General features: G+C 39.5%; 1 protein-coding gene across 2 annotated transcripts in view; it reads right to left on the bottom strand.

The window, feature by feature from the left end:
• The window catches only part of LAMA4 (laminin subunit alpha 4), a 97,221-nt gene that overhangs the window by 37,521 nt on the left and 41,737 nt on the right, over nt 1-17,963 (bottom strand). For both annotated transcript variants that reach the window (XM_048081100.2, XM_013175564.3), the window contains exons 5-13: nt 17,577-17,791; nt 15,067-15,162; nt 13,579-13,730; nt 13,327-13,437; nt 10,679-10,790; nt 7,197-7,364; nt 6,272-6,465; nt 4,087-4,203; nt 2,032-2,180 (exon numbers count right to left, since the gene is read on the bottom strand). In XM_048081100.2, coding sequence (XP_047937057.2) covers nt 2,032-2,180; nt 4,087-4,203; nt 6,272-6,465; nt 7,197-7,364; nt 10,679-10,790; nt 13,327-13,437; nt 13,579-13,730; nt 15,067-15,162; nt 17,577-17,791 — 1,314 coding nt within the window. The remainder of the gene's footprint in view (nt 1-2,031; nt 2,181-4,086; nt 4,204-6,271; nt 6,466-7,196; nt 7,365-10,678; nt 10,791-13,326; nt 13,438-13,578; nt 13,731-15,066; nt 15,163-17,576; nt 17,792-17,963) is intronic.

Below are 17,963 nucleotides of genomic sequence, written 5' to 3'. Positions count from 1 at the left end.
GCTTTCTTAATATTCTGTGAATTCTGACTACATAATTGTGCACTTAAGTACTCTTGGCCTGAGCCGTATTCTCTTCATTGGGTATGACTATCTATGCCAAACTAAAGCAGGAAAAAACTATGTGAATAGAAGGTACTTCCCAGGGGTTTAACTTTGGGAATTTTGTCCTTAATGTCTTTGTGAGCAACAACAAGTAACATCTGAGCTTTTATTATTTATTTATTTATTTATTTTAAATCTAGATTAGATATTCCATTAATTGAAAGAATAACAGATCCATCAGCTGTCCTTCTACACGGATAACTTCTGGCTGTGAATAGAAAGAGCTATGTGTGCCAGTGATCAGGAGAGCTGTATCACCAGGCTGTTTGTATTTTCCAAAAGTAAGTGGGAAAAGGGGAAGAGCAGATATAGAATTGCCCATTTGTCATGAAATTTTGCAAAAAGTTAAATTTAAGAAACACAATATATCCTTGCTAGCATGGTAGAGCTTTATTTGTATTTTAGGTTGCAACTGGTCTTCAGGGGAGATTAAAACAGCAGATGGTTTAGGACTCAACCTTCAACTGCTAGTAACTTTAATTTTTAATATTCTTCTGATAAACAGAATTAGGGTATATATAATATATATTGTATTATTATATAATATACATTATTATATATATTATATTATATATATACTATATATTAGATATATGTTTATATGTAAGTGTGTGTACTCACTTCAAAGTATTTGCACACTGAGGACTTATTAATTTTCCAGTTTCCACAACTGTTGCAAGAATTTCCTGCTATATTCCCTCAAGACAAAAGAAGAACCTCTACCAAATAAAAGCCTAATGGGCTTGTAAAACAAACCCTTAAAAAAAAAAAGATTTGAAGACAGGCTAAAAGTTTTAAAGGATTAAAGTTTTACTGCAGGACAATCTTCTCAACAAATAAAAGAGTCAGCACATTTCCATCTGGATATTTTGTAATGATTTCTGCTTGCTTTCTATTAAATTCTGAATGTGTTGGAGTTGGTAGTCATGTTTAAATTATTGTAGCGAGGGATGAAGGCTAGCCATATGGGGTATTTTCTTTCAAGTGATTCTGCTACCCCCAGCTAGCCGATCTCAGACTGAACATATTGTTTGTTTTTTAGGTTGTCTGTAGTTTGTGTAGCATTATAGAACAACAGTTTCAGATGTCAGCTTTATGCAGTTTTATAAAAGAAAACCATCTGTTATTTTTTCTCTGTTTTAATCTCCCATCTAGTGCATACTAATATTAAGAAACAACTGGTATTTAGATAATACACTTGATTAGTAGTTATTAGTTTATCTTCCAAAAACATATGTCTATGATGTTACTTAAGGTAGAATTTGGTGAGGCATTTTCTATAACAAATCATTTGCAACAGTGATTTTTTTCATGTGTAGTACCAGTTGCAGATAAACTCATCTTTCAAATCTGCCTAGAGCTGACTTTTTAGTAAATTGAAGGAAAGTTTATGTGTTTGCTATTTTTCAGCAAAATAGGGGGCCTTGCAGTAAATGTTTGGTGTTGCAGGGGGCTAGTTTCATTGGGGTACGATTCACTCTTTCAGAACTACTCCATCTGTAAACCAGTTCTCAAACAAAAATTATCACAAATCCCATTTGTTTTGGCCCACACTGCAAAAAGGTAATGTAACATAACTTATTGACACAAGCTGTTTCTGCAAACCCCATTTAATTTCCCCGTATTATATTACTTTTCCTATTCTCTAGCTATGGGAAGGGGGGAATGTGCCAAATTAGAAAGAGAATAATATCACGCGAGATATATGTTTATTCTTTGACAAGATGAATAGATTTTGCTTTGCTCAATTTCAGCTGTTCCCTCCAGACTATGACAGTTCCTCCCATACATGAGCTCCCAGTGATTTGTTTAATGCCTATTTACAGACAGCATATCTAATGTCTTGGTGTTTCTGCCTGTCTCTAAGTTCATTCAGCTGTTCAATCAGTAGCACTTGTATGAACAGAGTCTGCTGAAGTTAAATTTTACCGGTCCAGCTCATCAGCAAGTCCTCGTAGGGTGTGTGCATGATGCATAGCCTTTTCTACCAAATCATCATCAAACAGAGACAGGTTGGCTATTTTTTCTTGCAATTCCTTTTTCGCTCCATCTATTTCTGCGTAGAACCCTGACACATTCTGAATAAAATATATAAGGAAGGGAAGAAGGTGAATATTGTAAAAAATCAAACCTATATTTTGATTATTATGTTTTATTGTACCTTTCTACATTATTACAATGCTTTTATTTTGTTTTATGTTATATACTTAGCATATAAAAGAGAGTAAAGGTCAGAAAAGAATCTGTCATGAATGTTGGTGGATCAAGGCAAATGCAGGAAAATAAAAATCAGCAAAAATTCCAGAAATCCCTTGAAAATATATTGGAGAAACATTTGTGAAATATAAAAGAGAGACAGCTGAATGATATCTTACCATTACTTACGTTTGCTCCAGAATGGTGCCAATGTGAAGCTTTTTGGTGTGAATTGCTAATAGGTGGAATAATTACAGCAAAACTTTGCAAGATCCACTCATTGTGGTTTTTACTAAATTAGGAGATGGAAACCATTTTTTTTAAAAACTCTTCTCTGTAAGACTGTAGGCCAGACATTAGCTTTTGGGACTTCTAAACTATATCTATACAAGCAAACAAAATAGTGCTAGGGTGGGCTGGCTTTCACAACATCCTATTAGTGCTTGATCCTTGGCACTGTTTTGGCCCTGGCCAGCTGCCACCCTCCCAGACCTGCTTCCTTGGAGAATAACATGGAGCAGTGCCTGTACCTCAGGGGCAATTTGTATGGGAGGTGATGCTGGAGAGGAGCAGGGAGTTTAGCAATACAGCTGTACGCTGTGCCACACACAGCTGTGAGAAGAGGCCCTCATCACATTCTTTCTTTGCACAGGGATAGCCCTCATGGTAGGAGGACATCTTGGACTACTCTGATTTACAGGAGTCCTTCAGACCACTAACTCTGTGTATGTACAGGCAAGGAGAAGTAGCATCCCTTTGCCTTAGCCATATGCCTTCCTTATGTAAAGTATTTGTGGGGAAGATCTGTTGGACCTGCATTCGCTTCTCCAATATACAACCTTGCTGGTAAGTTTGAAGATTATCATTGTGGCCTCAAAATACTAGAAAAAAAGGATGAAAGTGGGGGAGTGAAAAAGGATGAATGAGTGAAGCGTGAAGATACTCATTGCTGTTGACAATGGAAGATACATGATGTTTATTTTACAGAAAACACAGGAGAAAAAAAAAATCATACTGCTTGATCACCCTGGGATTGCTATAGTTAAAGAAAGCTGTCTTCTTTCTGCTTTCACAAATTACTTTTCCAAAGAAAAATGAATGGCTTTGGTATTTGCTTTTGTGTTGCTTTGGGCACCTATGGCTAAAATTAATGCTTTTGGAGAATTTTCATTTGTCTTAAACTATATCAAAATCTTAATGTAAGACATGGAAATAAAAGTTTTTGTAAAATGGCAAAACTTTTAGTTAGCAAAATCCCACTTTTATTTTCATTTTTTTTATAGAAAAAAACAAAAACCATGGGGAAGTTTAATCTAAAAATTTCCCACAACACCTTTTCTCATTCATAACACTGGATTCTACAGTTGCAGATGAGGATTTCAATAAGACAATAAGTTTATATGTAAATTTTACATTCTGACCATCACTGCTTTTAACACTGAGATGTGGGATCTTAAACTGTCTCCCAAGTAGAATCTGCCAACAGAGTACCTTTGGGCCTTTTGGCAGCTGCTCATTATGAAATGAGAACCCTACAGCAAAATCCTTCAGTCAGCTGTGCCCACAGTAAGGTATACTTCTAATATATTATTTTTCCAAGGCAGCAAAATGTAATTACAAGGCTTTCCATTCAGGAGGATTTATACATTTTTTTGGGAACTATTCATCAGTATTTCTTTGAAGCAATATAAAAAACTAGAGGTTTTCACTCAGTGGTCTAAGCACATGACTTTTCAAAAGTTCAAAAATTCAGGACATACCATTTAAACAAGTCACTAAGGCACCTACCTTTATTACCTCACTTAACTCTGAGTTGATCTTTTGTGGTCCTGCCAGAATAGTTGTGGCACTTAGCAGAATGCCATTCACTTCATCTACCTGCTCTTTTATTTTATCATGTTGTTTCTACAAAAAAAAAAAAAGCATCCAAAAATGTTTGTGAACTGCTAGAACAGTATTACTGTTTTTGTCATGTTACTAAAGTTAATTCAAAAGATGAAGTGATAAAGTAGATTTCAGGTAAATTAAGTCTGTTTTTCATAGATAACCCTAATAGCTGCATATTATAATGTTTCTTTTGCATTTTCTTGTCCTTGTGAAATACTCTTTTTTATTTATATGAATTAATTTCTTTTTATATTACAGCATGAGCAGTTACTGGGATGAAACATTACTCAGTGCATTGCCAGCAGAAACAAATTAAACACGGACTTTTCATTGTGGCCTGGAAACTTTTTTTTTTTTTTTGTCTGCAGATTTTTTAAATTTACAGTCTTGAGAATTCTTTTTCATGTCAATAATGAAGATAATGTGAACAATATTTTATACAGCATGCACCTTCACTGTGAGGAATAATGAAAATCCAAGTGGTTAAAAACAGAAAAATTATGGCTACAACCAGCATACTTAAGGCTTCACTTCATAAATGTGAGATGATCTGCAGTTTGGCATTATAATAATTAAATATGAAAAAGCAGAAGACTCTTTATAAATAAAGTTCCCAAGGTCCTCACAGAAGAAGTCACAAGTGTGCCTGATTTATCTTTTGAATTAGTAAACCTTCCACATCAGCATGAACTTTGAGCATGGCAGATTTCAAGAGCTCAAAGTGCAGCCACTGGTGCTATGAAACCCAGAGGTTAGCCTGAATTCAGACGATCATTCTTGTGATCACAGGATTGTTCCCCAAACTGCTCTCTTCCAGAGTCCAAACAATTTCAGACATTGAAATAAAAGCAGTTAAGATCAAATGGTCCTGAATCGTTATCTTTGTCATTTTTTTCCCTGATGAAAAAATAACCGAGGAAAACATATTGAGGTGGGACATTCTGGTTTTGCATCTCTTAAGAAAACAAAGAAGAGTCACAAAACTTTCGGAAGGAAAAAACAAACAAACAAACAAAAAAATCTCTCTATATGACTGATGAATTAAATATCTTTCTGGGATGAAGGACTTGAAAGTTCAATTTCCAGATATTATCTGAACCTAACACCACCACTCACATGCAAATGTTCCCTCTTCCACAGGGGTTCTAGGAGGAAGATATCTGAGCTCTCCTCTGGACCGACTGCTTTGTTCAAAAGACTGGAACTATTTGTCTGAACAGAGCATAAGGGAAAACTGCTGTAGCCTCATAGCAAGGCAGTTCACCCACCAAGTAGGAAACCCAGTTTTAAGATATCTGTTGTGGAGCAATTAGAGAATGGCTTTGTGCTTCCTGATGTAAAGATAGTCATCTGCTCTTCCTGAAAAAATGAGGCATTTCATTTAAAGAGGACCAGGGAGAAAGTTTGGATGGGACAGTATGAAAACAGTCACCAGGGCATGAATTCAGCACAGAGTCTTTATAAATAATTATTTCAAGAGAATATAATTACTTTCTGAGAGCATGAAGTCCTTCCACATCATAGAATGGTTTGGGTTGGAAGGGACCTCAAAGATTATCCAGTTCCAACCCCTCTGCCATAGGCAGGGACACCTCCCACCAGACCAGGTTGCTCAGGGCCTCATCCAACCTGACCTTGAACATCTCCAGGGATGGGGCATCCACAGCCTCTCTGGGCAATATGTTCCAGTGTCACATTATAAATCAGTACATAACAGGTGAAACATTTCCACCACGTATTTACAGCAGCCATGCTAATTGGAATCTTAGGCTTCTTGGGTTTTGCTGTAATACATCTTCCTATGTTTAGGCATCAGTAACCATCTTTTCCTCGGCCAGTTGGGACATGCTGTGCCAAAATCTGGCATTTATTGTTGACTCCATGAATAAGTAATACACCTTGTACTTCTCAACTTATTGTGTAGAACTGGAGTGTCAAGCTCATCCTGCTGAGTAGCCCAAAAACCTCCTTTTTTTGTGTGTGTGTGTGGTAATTCCTGAATCTCAATTGTTTGTAATCCACTCTTTTAAGTACCGGCAAACACGAACTATTCACAGATACTTATGATAAATATACTGCATAATACCTCATGCTCTTGAAGATTGGCTGTGTTTTTCTGATTTATATCCCCTGTTTGTTTAACATAGTCAGATGCCTGGTTTAATGCCTCCTCCAGGTCTGACAGCTTCATATTGTGTTCACTGAGCTGCTCCTTCGCATCAGAAACTAGAGATCTGGTGTCATTGTACCTCTCATGAAACTCTTCAACTCTCTGTAGCACTGGGAGAAAAATCAGAGGCCACTGATTAATCCATAGCAGGCACAGACAAACGTACGCACAGACATACAGACACTTGCGAAACACAAACACATTTTTCTGCTTGTTCTGCCATGGGAGCAGCAAGGAGAGACTTGGGGCAGACATTTGGAAACAGTGTCACCCTTGGCTGCTGTGGAGGGCTCACTGAGTGTGTCCATCAGAGCTATGCCACTGCTGGTCCCTTTTCCACTGCTCTGTTACTAGTGTGGAGAAAGGCAGGGAAAGGAAAAGCTGTAGCCCTTACGTTTGTTTAATGCTTGACAGTCTCCTGAAGTCAGCAGAGTTATATTGGCTTGGGTTAGGAGACCGGCTGTGGTGAACCACACTCAGGGACAGAAACCAGGATTCCTTTCATGTTGGCAGATAATACTTTTCCTATTCTTTTCTTTCCCAGATTTGATCTTGTCAGCTTTTTTTTTTTTTTTTTTTTCCTTCAAACCATCAGGAGCAGGTATTATTATTTAATCTCTTTCACTTCCTGTGTAAATAATTAAGGATAGAAGTCTGCTAATGGGCACACAGGTCTCATATACTTGGCCTTACATTCTCCTAAACTGCGATGTCTGCAGCTGCCCAACCCACCAGCACCTCCTGGTTCTCCCCAGGGGCTCAGCATTATGTCCCAAGCTGCCCAGCTCCTGCCAGCTGTGCATCAACATCTGGGTGAATTGAAAACAGATTCAAAACTTACAGTCCTCTGCTGCAACTTTCTCCTCAGCTGCAAGTTGCCTCTGATTAGTGAAAGGCTTACGGCGTTTGATCTCCTTCAGCATCTCCTCAGCCTCACTCAGCTTCTGGGCAATTTCCTCAGGGCTCAGCTCTTGTTGAATTGCATAGTATTTCATCTTGCTGCTGATTTCTGTGAGAAAAGATGGAGGAACAGATGGTCAATCCAGCATGCTACGGAGAAGTAAGTACTCTTCTGTGAAGTACTCTTACTTTTGTGAATCCAGATCAAGCTGATGGCGAAAGAAAATTTTAATTATGCTACCACCCTATGGTAGATAATTATTATCTTTAATCCAGTCTTAAAATTAAACCTGTAAATAAATCACACTTCATGGCATATGTGGGGGTCTCATCAGAAAAGGATGAGATTAAATAGGTGTGGGTAGTGTGCATTATTTGGCTTGGCAGTTCTTGCAAGCTGAGATCGTCTTTTTATTCTGAGCTCTGTGGCATGTAGCAGACTGGGGCTTTCCTCCAAGATCGTGGTTTTTAAGTGCTACTGCAAAAATGTGATGCTTATTAAACAACAACATCAGCAAAGAGACTGAAACAATCTCTTTGTCCCTCTGAAGAAGTTTGAGGCACCCTAAAGACGTAACATAAGGCTTCTGGCATGACGCTGCCTCGCTGGTTTGGAGATGGATATTATTTCAAGGTTTTGGTCTCAATTCAAAAAATGCTGTTGAATCCTTGCAGCTGAAATTGAGTTTACCCATTCCCTGAGCAAGCATTACAAAGTTTTCTCACTTTTCAATCCTTGGCCTCGAATACCAACCACCTCCTCTTTCATACCCTGTGAGTAGCTTTGGCTTGCGTTCATCACTGGATTTGTGGATAGCCAGATCTGGCAAGGCAGCTCTATGGATCTGTAATTTTTTAATAAAAAAAATCTACGTGTACTTGTGGCACAACTAATTCTCTGGCAGAATGTCCTTTCATGCAGTTTCTGGATGGCTCCTGAACTCATTAGTGAAGCTTTAAAGTCTCAGTCTCAGCAGCAACTGATGACCACAAGTGCCTCCGTGGCTTTCTTTCTCCTTCTCATACTGGCACGTGTGTCTACACACATAGACGTGTGCATACACATGCAGCTTACCTTCAGTAGAACCTGGCTTGCCTTCTGCAGTAGTGATGCTGGAGAATATTTTTATGCATGGTGAAAATAATTTTCACCCACTTGCTTGCAACTATTTTTCTGGGTTGAACAAACACTCTTTTTCATCACAGACAGGTGCTGCTTCTTCTATGCTACGCCAACCTGACTTCTGCTATTTGTGACCCAAACTAGACATATTTCTGCCTTCTGTAATTCCTTTCCTCCCCCAAACAACTAATGATACAAAAGAACTATCCCCACAAGTCAGCCAGTGAGTGCTGGTGACGTACAACGAGGCTTAGGCTGACACCTGTACTCAGTAACTATAAAAAGTGAGAGATGCAGCAGTAATCAGAAGTGATCTACCACTGTAGGTATAAGAAGGGAGAACATTTGTAACATGCTGTGTGCATGGTCTTAGCCTGCCTCATCTTTGTGACAGGATATGTTAACTATGTTTACTAAAATTGAAATATTGGTTGAAGCACCCATGGAGGTAATGATCAGCAAGGATAATGTTTGGTGTATTACAGCACTTCCTTACAAAAGTTGCCACCAAACTTGCAATAATTGTTTTAAGTCAGAACCACTCAGGCCTGTTAATCAAGGATTTCTATTAACTGAAAAAGGACTATTTAACTTCATCTGGCAGTCTGCTTTTCTATTCTGGTGCCATAAACAGCTTTTTACACTGTTGGCTTTGCAAAGGACTGGGAGAAATCAGTGTTCTTTACGTCAGAATGGATACTTTCATGATGCAGGTTTACAGGGGACAGGGATGCTTCTGTGTGCACTCACTTGCGGTTTTATTGCTTTCTGAAGTTACAGAAGAAGAGGCTACAACTGGCTTAATCTTAGTTTTATATATGAGCACAACAACATTACGTCAGAGATACTCCAGATGAAGATGATCTTCTCAGACTAGGAAATCTTTATTTAATTGCAATTGTGCTTGGGAAGGTGTTCACTGTTGCCATTTATCCTTTGATGTATGGTACAGTAAAAATTCTTGAAGATCCAAGCAGTCTCTGAGTCTGTAAATCAAGAATCTTCATCTGCAAAGGTCTAAAATACCTACATTTACAGTCAGAAGAGAAGTAATGTTCTGAAGTTTATGTTAGTTCTAGAGATGCAGTTATTGCTCTAGCATGTTGCCCAAAGATGGATACAAGTTTTATCTGCATTCCCTCACATCATATACACAGATGAGCAGAACATTGAGATGATAGGTGACAGGTTGTCCTATTTTAACATAAAAAAGCACTTGGTTACACTCTTCTAATTTTGGGAGATCTTCATCATCACATTTATCTTTCCTACTGTGAAACAGCATCACTATAACCATTTCTGGCAGTCTGCGCTACCCATGTGGTTAACAGTTCTGTTTCACTTTTAGTAGAACCAATGCGTTCTTTGTTGGGAAAGAAAGAGCCAATGAAAATGTAGTTTTTCAACTCTACTTCTGTATTTCAAGAAAAAAAAAAAAAAGAAGAGGACAACAGCCACTCTCTAAGGCTGTGTAGATGGGGCTGAACCCAAACTCAGCTAGAAATTTTGGTTTGATGAAGCAACAAACAGCTTGAGGAGAAAATCATTACCACCTTCTACACTGAGCTTGGCGGAGCAGTAAGTTCACAAAATGATGTACTATTCAGCATCTTTTGCTTTTTAGAAGCATTTGCATGAAGTTATATGAAGCAGAGAAATCCTACTTAGGAACAATTTCATAAAATGCAAAAAATTGAACGGAAGTAAAACTCAGTAGGGGGATCACCAGAGTTAGTCAGATCTAACTGACTACTGTGGGTTCAAAAGGAAAAGTGCTTTTAAAAAAAAAATCTGTCTAGCTGTTCACATGCCCTCCATTATTTACCAGGATGATCAGAAAAGTGCATTTGTATGAATCTGCTGACAGGGAAGACACTAAGCACTCTTACTTCTCATCCTGTGCTTGTGTTTGTGGCTGCAATCAGCCCCAGCTCTTTTTTTTTTTTTTCTTCCTCCACGAGTGTATATAAATACTTTGAGCAGCTATTCAAACAATCAGAGACTGCAAGTTGAATTACCTTGAAGTATTCCATGTAAACCTATTTATTATTATTTTTCTCTTTCAGAGAGAGAAAAAAAGTGAAGCTCTTATTCTGGTTGTCAGACCAAATCAACCCATAGTGTCAGTTGTCTTTGAAGAGAGACAACTTTTCATCATGGCATTGCAGGCTCTAAAAGCCTTACGTTTAAAGCCTATGGGTTGCTTTGTGAGAGTGCCCGGGTGCAATGACATTTTTTTGCTGGAGGTTTCATTAACACATGCTTCACATTGAGCTGAACCAGAAAAGAAATCTATTTACCTTGAATGTTATCCTTCATATTATGGAGCTGCTGCATGAGCTGCGTAGCACGGTTGTTGGTCTCCATGGTTTCCTTCTGTATCAGTAGGCCTTTGCTGGATGCTTGATTTCCCTATGAATAAACCATGTGAGAAAGATATTAGTTTTTTTTTCAGATCCATATGCGTGTGTGCCGATGAGCAGTGTAAACACACATTTTGCTTTCTCCTGATGAGCATGTGAAAGTCCATTTATCATATAAAGTAGCATTTACAGTCTGAAGTGAAGGGCTGTCTTGCCGGTATTTTCAGAATTGCAGAGTGAGAGATTAAAATCTGTCCCATATTTATCCATCATTTGCTGCAATCAAATTGCCATAAATTATGTACAGTTGTAAAACTCCCATCTGCTGAGTCTCCTAGGCATTCAGCAGGGCTGGCTCATTTTGCTGGGTATCGTGTTTCCTGAGTAAACATATAGACTGAAGAACAAGGTGCAAAGCTCCCCACCATTTTTAGATCACTGTCTCCCTCATGCGAGGTTGCCAGCTATGCAAATTGTAAAATTAAGAAAATGAGTGTCAGGATTCAAAATGCCCCGAAGAGCATAGCCACGCTCCTATCCTATGTTATGGTGGAGGTTGTACACCACGCTGCGTTCTCCTATATAGACACGAGGTGACGTGGTCCCCAAATGGTGATAGTGAGGCACCAGGTGAGGACATAAGGGAAGTGAACCATGGCACAGTTATCGTGTTTCCTAGCCAGCCATTAACTTTGGGAGTCCTTGGATTTATTTTTCACTGTTATGTCTCATGAAGGAGAAGGAAATATGGCTGCTCTCGACATTTCCTGGACTCAGGGGATGTGTGTGTGTGCCTGTGCAAGACCACACCACAAGCTTGCCGGTAGCAAGGTGTTTAGTTTAAAGCCTCTGTTGGGGCTGCAACAGCAAGAATTCCCACTGTAAAATCAGTTTGAGTTTGGGAGATAAGCCGGAAGATTTTAGGCTGTTGCTGTGCTGGCTTCATGCCTGCTTAATTCCACCAGGCCGCGGCCTCCCTCCTGCCATGCAGCCTGTGGTGACACCAGGGTGAGCTGGAAGGCAGCAATGGAGGTGGTCCTGCATGAAGCGTGGGTCTGTGGAAGGGTTTGCTGTTTGTTTCTGTTGACTTGCTTATTTTACGTCTTCAAAGGGCATGTGCTGTGCTTTCTGTTTGTATTCCTTTATTCCTGTCAGGGTTTCCTACGAATGCTCAGTTGCTTGGCATTGTCACCTTGTGCTTATTTTAAGCAGCTTCTCTCTGTTTTTACACACATTTGCCTTTAAATAATACTCTTTCCTCACCAAACATTTTATTAATAAAACTATTAAGTGCATGGGCAATTGCTGAGACAGGTTTCCTGATTGCCATAAAATTGACGGGAAGCATAGCAGCACAGATGAGGGGTACTCTCATTGACCCTCAAATTGCTGCTGGCAGAGGGAGACTTGTCCTGGAATCTGCCCAGAGCCTGGGAAGGAGAGGTACATGGCTCCCCCAGGGCTCTGCCAAACATTTAGGATTGAGTTTTGTGTGGTTTTACTCTAAGCTCATCGCCAGCAGATTCTGGGAGTTTCAGATCCCATTTATTATTCTCATTCAAACCTCTCTTTTGAACACAGAGTCTGTAATTCTGCAGTGCCCTTTCTGCTAAGTGCTGATTAAAAATACTAACCCCCACATTTTCTCTTCCACCTCTCCATACAGCCCTATTTTCTCTTCCTTTGTGTTTCTTCTTCTTGCTCCTGCATCTGAGTTTTAGCCTAAGGTATAAATTTGTCTCCTGAAGGAATTGGTAAATGAATACAAGGTCTGGCTTTTTGCAATAAGCGTGAAATATACTCTAGTCATACTGCAGCTGTGGTTATCTCTGCTTGGGAATAACATCACATGATGTATCTCACTATATATATATATCTCAGCAACAGAAAACTGGCTAATAATACCTGTTTAAAATACAGGAGAAGAAATTTTTCAACCTTTTTTCTTCTCTTAACATATATTGGTATTCTTTTAGGGTGCAATAGAAGTGTTAGTGAGCTGAGAGTAGATAACCTTAATTTTATAGCTTAGCAATTGAATGAGGATATAACATTTATGATTATAATTGTGTTATAACATATCTTGAGTGCTGATCAGCTTCCATCTCAGTGGGTACCTCAAAAGGCTTTTACACTGGCAGCTTCATAGCATATTGTGAAGTGTCTAATCAGGCTAAATGGATTTTTACAAGGGCATACGTGTAAAATAAATATAGTACAAGGGCTCCCAAAGTCAGTCCAAATTACTTTAATGTTGGTTACTTTGCTCTGAAATACTAAGGCAGTGTGTCTACCTCAGATCAAATGTTGTGCCTGTGGTGTAGGGATTAAGGTGGGAACTTGAGTCCTGAGGGGAGGTGACAAACCTCTGACAACACTCAGCAGACTTTGGCCCTGCTCTCCTCCTTTTCTGAGAAGATGACTTGATAGATCTTTTACACTTTTATTTCGGAGCCTAAGTAAAGCAGAAGGTTTAGAAATAGAAAGCATTCTCAGCTACCCTTGTTTGGTGAGCCTCCTATGCCAGCATTTGAATATGAAAAGCCGCAAAGCTTCTGTGCTCTGGCAGGAGGCTGTGAACAAACCTGGTCTTCAAGAGTTGCTGCCTCTCTCAGGAGATCATTCATTTCATCTGCAGCATCATCAACTTGGATGGTCCAAAGCATAGAGTGGTTCTTTTTTTTGGACATCGCTGCCTGTGTGCAGAGGAAAAGAAGTCAGTGCACCCACAAAACACATTTCTTTAGTGAGGGCAGGAATTGAAATTTACACGAATGGAGTGGAAATTCATGTAATGAAATTAAATTAAAAAAGTGAAACGTCACCACTGTTTGTACCTGGAGATGGGTAGCAGTGAGGTTCAGGTCATTCAAGCGTTTCTGAGCTGCAACACCCGTAGAAATGCTCAGTAAAGTTGTTTTGCTTTCATCGATAGCCAGAACTGCTAATTGGATGTCATCTGTCAAATCCCAAATACATTTATCGCAGCCTGATAAGAAAATAAAAGTGTCATTTTTTTCTTTAAGTGTTCGTGTCAGTTAACAACAAACATCCTCAATTTACTTTTGAGTGCCCTTGCCCCATGGGGTTCCCTCTCTTTGTCATTGACGGGACCTGATGGATACAATTTTTTTTTTCACTTTCATATACCACTTCCAAAGGTCCCACAACACAGTCACAGTGCTTCCAGCTGAGCAGCACCAGATGGGACTACTCTGAGGGGCTGTCGAGGCGGCTCTGTAATCAGTAGGGAGAGAGAGATGAGGCATTTCCTGGATATTCCCTAGAGGCTCCGTGTGTTTGTGTCCCAAAGAACAACAGATGGGGGGTGAAAAAACAAGTTCATTTTGCCAGAAGCCAGAATTCTGTATTTAAAATCTGGTGGTATGAGAAGTAAGGATGTCCAACAGCTGGACTCTTGGATGCATATTTGATTAGGAAGGCAACTTCTTAAAGCACAATTACAACATGTTTGAATTATGCTTGCACAGCACTACATCCTTGTTCTGGCTGAATGCCTCCAGTGCCACCTTCTTTTTAGTGATATTTGTGCCACCAGTAAATGGGAGAGACTTAGATGAACATGAAACACAGATTCCTACAGGAACTTTTGCTTGGCATCATCTAGTCTGTATTCTTGTTGGCAGAAGCTGCCAAATATTTTCCTTCTGGTTGCATTTTGGGACCCCTTTCTTCTTGGGAACAGGTTTAGAAGCCTGTATGTGCTATGCTTTCTGCATTAAACCACAGATGTAATAATACTAGCATTAAATATATACATATATATATATATATATAAAAATCAGTGTTTACCAGTAGTTACAACATAATACATTTGGAAGCTCCCCAGGCTTCCTATAGTTAGACTAAAAGAGAGCTGAAAAGCAACTGACTGATGTGTATATGTCAAATTCTCAACAGTAACAATTTATACTAGATGTACAACTAGAAAAACAGAAGTGATATGCAAGACAGCACAGATAAAATAGTTGTAGCAACTTTTAAGGCTGGAATATGTTTTTTTTTGCAGTCACTATGTTTCTAAGTCTAGAGAAGTGGCTTTGGTGATACATCTCTACTGCTCCACAGTTGGTACCTAAATATTCAGTCTGTATTGCAGAACGTGCTTGTGCACTCATGTGCACTTGAGCATATGTTTAAATACACAGTCAGCAAGACATTGCGCATCTTCACATGTTTAGGTGCACTGCAGGATCAAGGTATAAGTGCTAAGTCCACTGGAGAGCCAAGCTCTTAAGTTAGTATCTGCAAACATTGAAATACAAGAACAACAGTCACTTTCGGTGTTCTCATAGTATTCTTACTAATGGTGGGGCAGTCTGTGCCAGTAGAAACTACAGGACTGTCTGCGAGGCATTCTCCGGTCTGGCTGTCACACATTCTCCCTCCACAGTTACATTCTGGGGGAAAAAGAAAGGGTCTTAAAATTAATAGTCTTCAAAACATCCAACCCACCTTTCCCATCCCAAGACCAATGTAATAATTATACATAGGATTGTGCATGGAAAGTCAAACCAAAATCAAGGGCTTCTCAGGTTGATTTTCCCTTCATTAAACCAGATAAAATATGAGAAAAAAAACAGAAAGCCTGTGCTGAAGAGACTTGTTCAAAGCTTCCCAGCTGGTCAAAAAAGTAGTTCCAAAACATCACCTTCTAGAGAGGGTGATGTCTGGGAGATGGACTAAGGAAAGCAGTACAGCTGAAGTTAATTATTAGTTCCATACCTCTCTGCAGGCCTGTGGAATTTCTCAGCGCTGTGTCAGGCTCCCACTAAATTAAGATTTCCAGCTATGAGGGATTGATAGTGGACTCCAATCCCATCATCAGCTTGAGCATATCAAAAAGTAAATATCTCCTACCACTTACAATGAAGAGTAAGTGAGGTTTTACATTTTTTTAACTTGAGTAAGCTGCATTTCTACTGCCAGCACAAGTGGCTTTTTAAAAAGTATAATTTTTAATCTAAAGTGTCTCTCTCAGGATTTAATTGACCCTTTAAAATATATTACTTTAAAGATTAAAATATTCTTGGAACACTTTGATAGAATAACAAAATCTCTAGCAGAACAGAAAAACAGTAGTGACTTATCTGGCATTCATTTTGCTCTTGTGATTCATGGTTTCAGCAGAATCTCATATAACCAAATTGTTTACTGCTATTTTATTGCAGCCCATTCATTGTTCTCTATGAATTGTGCTTGTATTTACATTCCACATTGAACATTCATGGTATTTTCAAGGAAAATGTGTAAAACAGCCTCAAAGTTAAACATGATGTGCTAACATTGGAATATTTCTCTGAAACTGAACCACAGTTAGTGGAACTACTCATTTTTTGTACTAATGTGAGAACAGAATTTGGTTGTGAATTTTATGGGGCAATCAACCTTTTGATCTCTCCACAAGTATGAATTGGTGTCTCCCAGCTCCCACATCTACAATGCTTTCATTTGTTAGTTCTTTTATCAAGAAGTGAAAGAAAAGTCTTAGCTGTATGACAGGATCTAGTCTAGCCCCCAAAACAGTTGGTAAGATTACGGTTCTAAGATTAAAATTTGGATTAGGTTGCTGCTCAAGAAAATCAAAGTCTTCTTATTTAACTTGATAATTCTTAGCTTTTCACACAAATGTTTAGAGTGAATTCATTTCAAAAGCACTTCTGATAATATTTCATCTATTTGTTTGGGAGGTACCAAACTTTTAATATGGAATTAAGGCTTTGAATGCTGTTGTGGTTTACTGGTGGAGAAAGGTTCTAAATTTACCTTTATTTCTGAGTGACATTTGTAGAAAGCTTGGAAGTGTGGATAAAGGGCAAATGGCTAAGAAATTTATTGAAAAGAGGCTGAAAACTGCTATCTATAGCTACATCCTGTCATTCTATATGGGAGAACTGCTGTTAAATCATCTCTGGTGAGCTGAGTTAGGCAGTGAAGCACATAAACAGGGTTTGCTTTTGCAACCTCAAAATCACAGAGATTGAACTGCAGGCCTGGGTTGGGTGCCCAGATCCAAGCATGAGCTGAGCTTTGAGACACACTGTTCCCTATAGCCATTGTCTTTTTGGCTGGATTGGATACCTGGGATTGGCTTTTCAGGTTGCTGTGTGTGGGCACCATCTCTTCCATTCAGTGTAAATGGAATTTAAGTGTGTGACTTAGTGATGTGAATTAATCCCAGAGACAGGAGCAAAACTAGAAGGGACTGCTAGTGGCATAATATGCCCATAAATGAAGACTGCAGCACATAAGACACTTGAGTCCAGAATATCCTCATGGCCTCCATCCTCCATGTCCCCAAACATGTCCTAGCACTTCATAGTCAGCTAGTAAGAAGTCCAGCTGTACAGTGAGTTGCAAGAAGGATGTAGGTTTGATCCAGACATCACAAATGTCCCGAGGCCTATAGCCCTATACCTCGAACCCAGGAGGACTTCAGATGTTCATGGTGGTTGCATGCTTCGGCTGTGGTATGTGAGTGGTATGAACAAACACAAAGGTGATGTCTATATCCAAATAGAGCTTAAGGACCCTTTTTTGATACAAGATGTAGGCAGTGTTGTGCCCAGGCATTCAGCTGGGATGTTGGGGTCTGTACTCTGAGACTTGCTCATGGGCAATGACAGGGGGATAGTGCCAGGGCTGATCCACTGGAGCATCCAAATCCTCCCACCAGGTGGCCAGGAGCACTCCCTGCCTCCCAGGCCCATTCCCAGGCATTTTATGACTGATTCAGGCATTCCCGGGAGGCAATCCATGCCCCATGCTGTGCCACTCTTTGCTCTGCTCTGTTACGCTGAACTATAGACCATACCTGTACAGTTTTTAGCGAATCTGGCATCCCCATAATACCCCGGAGCACATCGTTCACACTTGAAACCCGTGGTGTTGCGCAGGCAGTTGCGGCACTGGCCGGTCACTTCATCACAGTCTTCAAAAATCAGGTTTGGGTCTGAGTTGCCACTGCAGTCGCATTTTTTACAAGTGCTTCCAATTAGCAAAGGGTTCCCATAGTAACCAGGGGCACACCTGAAAGGAAAAGAGAGCCCAGAGACGACTTGCAATGACATTGCCATCTGCGGTAGTGTTTTTTCTCTGACCTTATTTATGTCCCCATGAATTGATGATGGTCAGCAACTACTAAAGGACAGAAGGCAAATTAGAAGCTGTATTTCTGCAGAGGCTGTTTTGTGCTCTAACG

Source organism: Anser cygnoides, chromosome 3 (genome assembly GCF_040182565.1).
Source record: "Anser cygnoides isolate HZ-2024a breed goose chromosome 3, Taihu_goose_T2T_genome, whole genome shotgun sequence".
NCBI lineage: Eukaryota > Metazoa > Chordata > Aves > Anseriformes > Anatidae > Anser > Anser cygnoides.
Note: the sequence above shows the minus strand (reverse complement) of the source record. Positions and strands in the feature narration are given on the sequence as shown.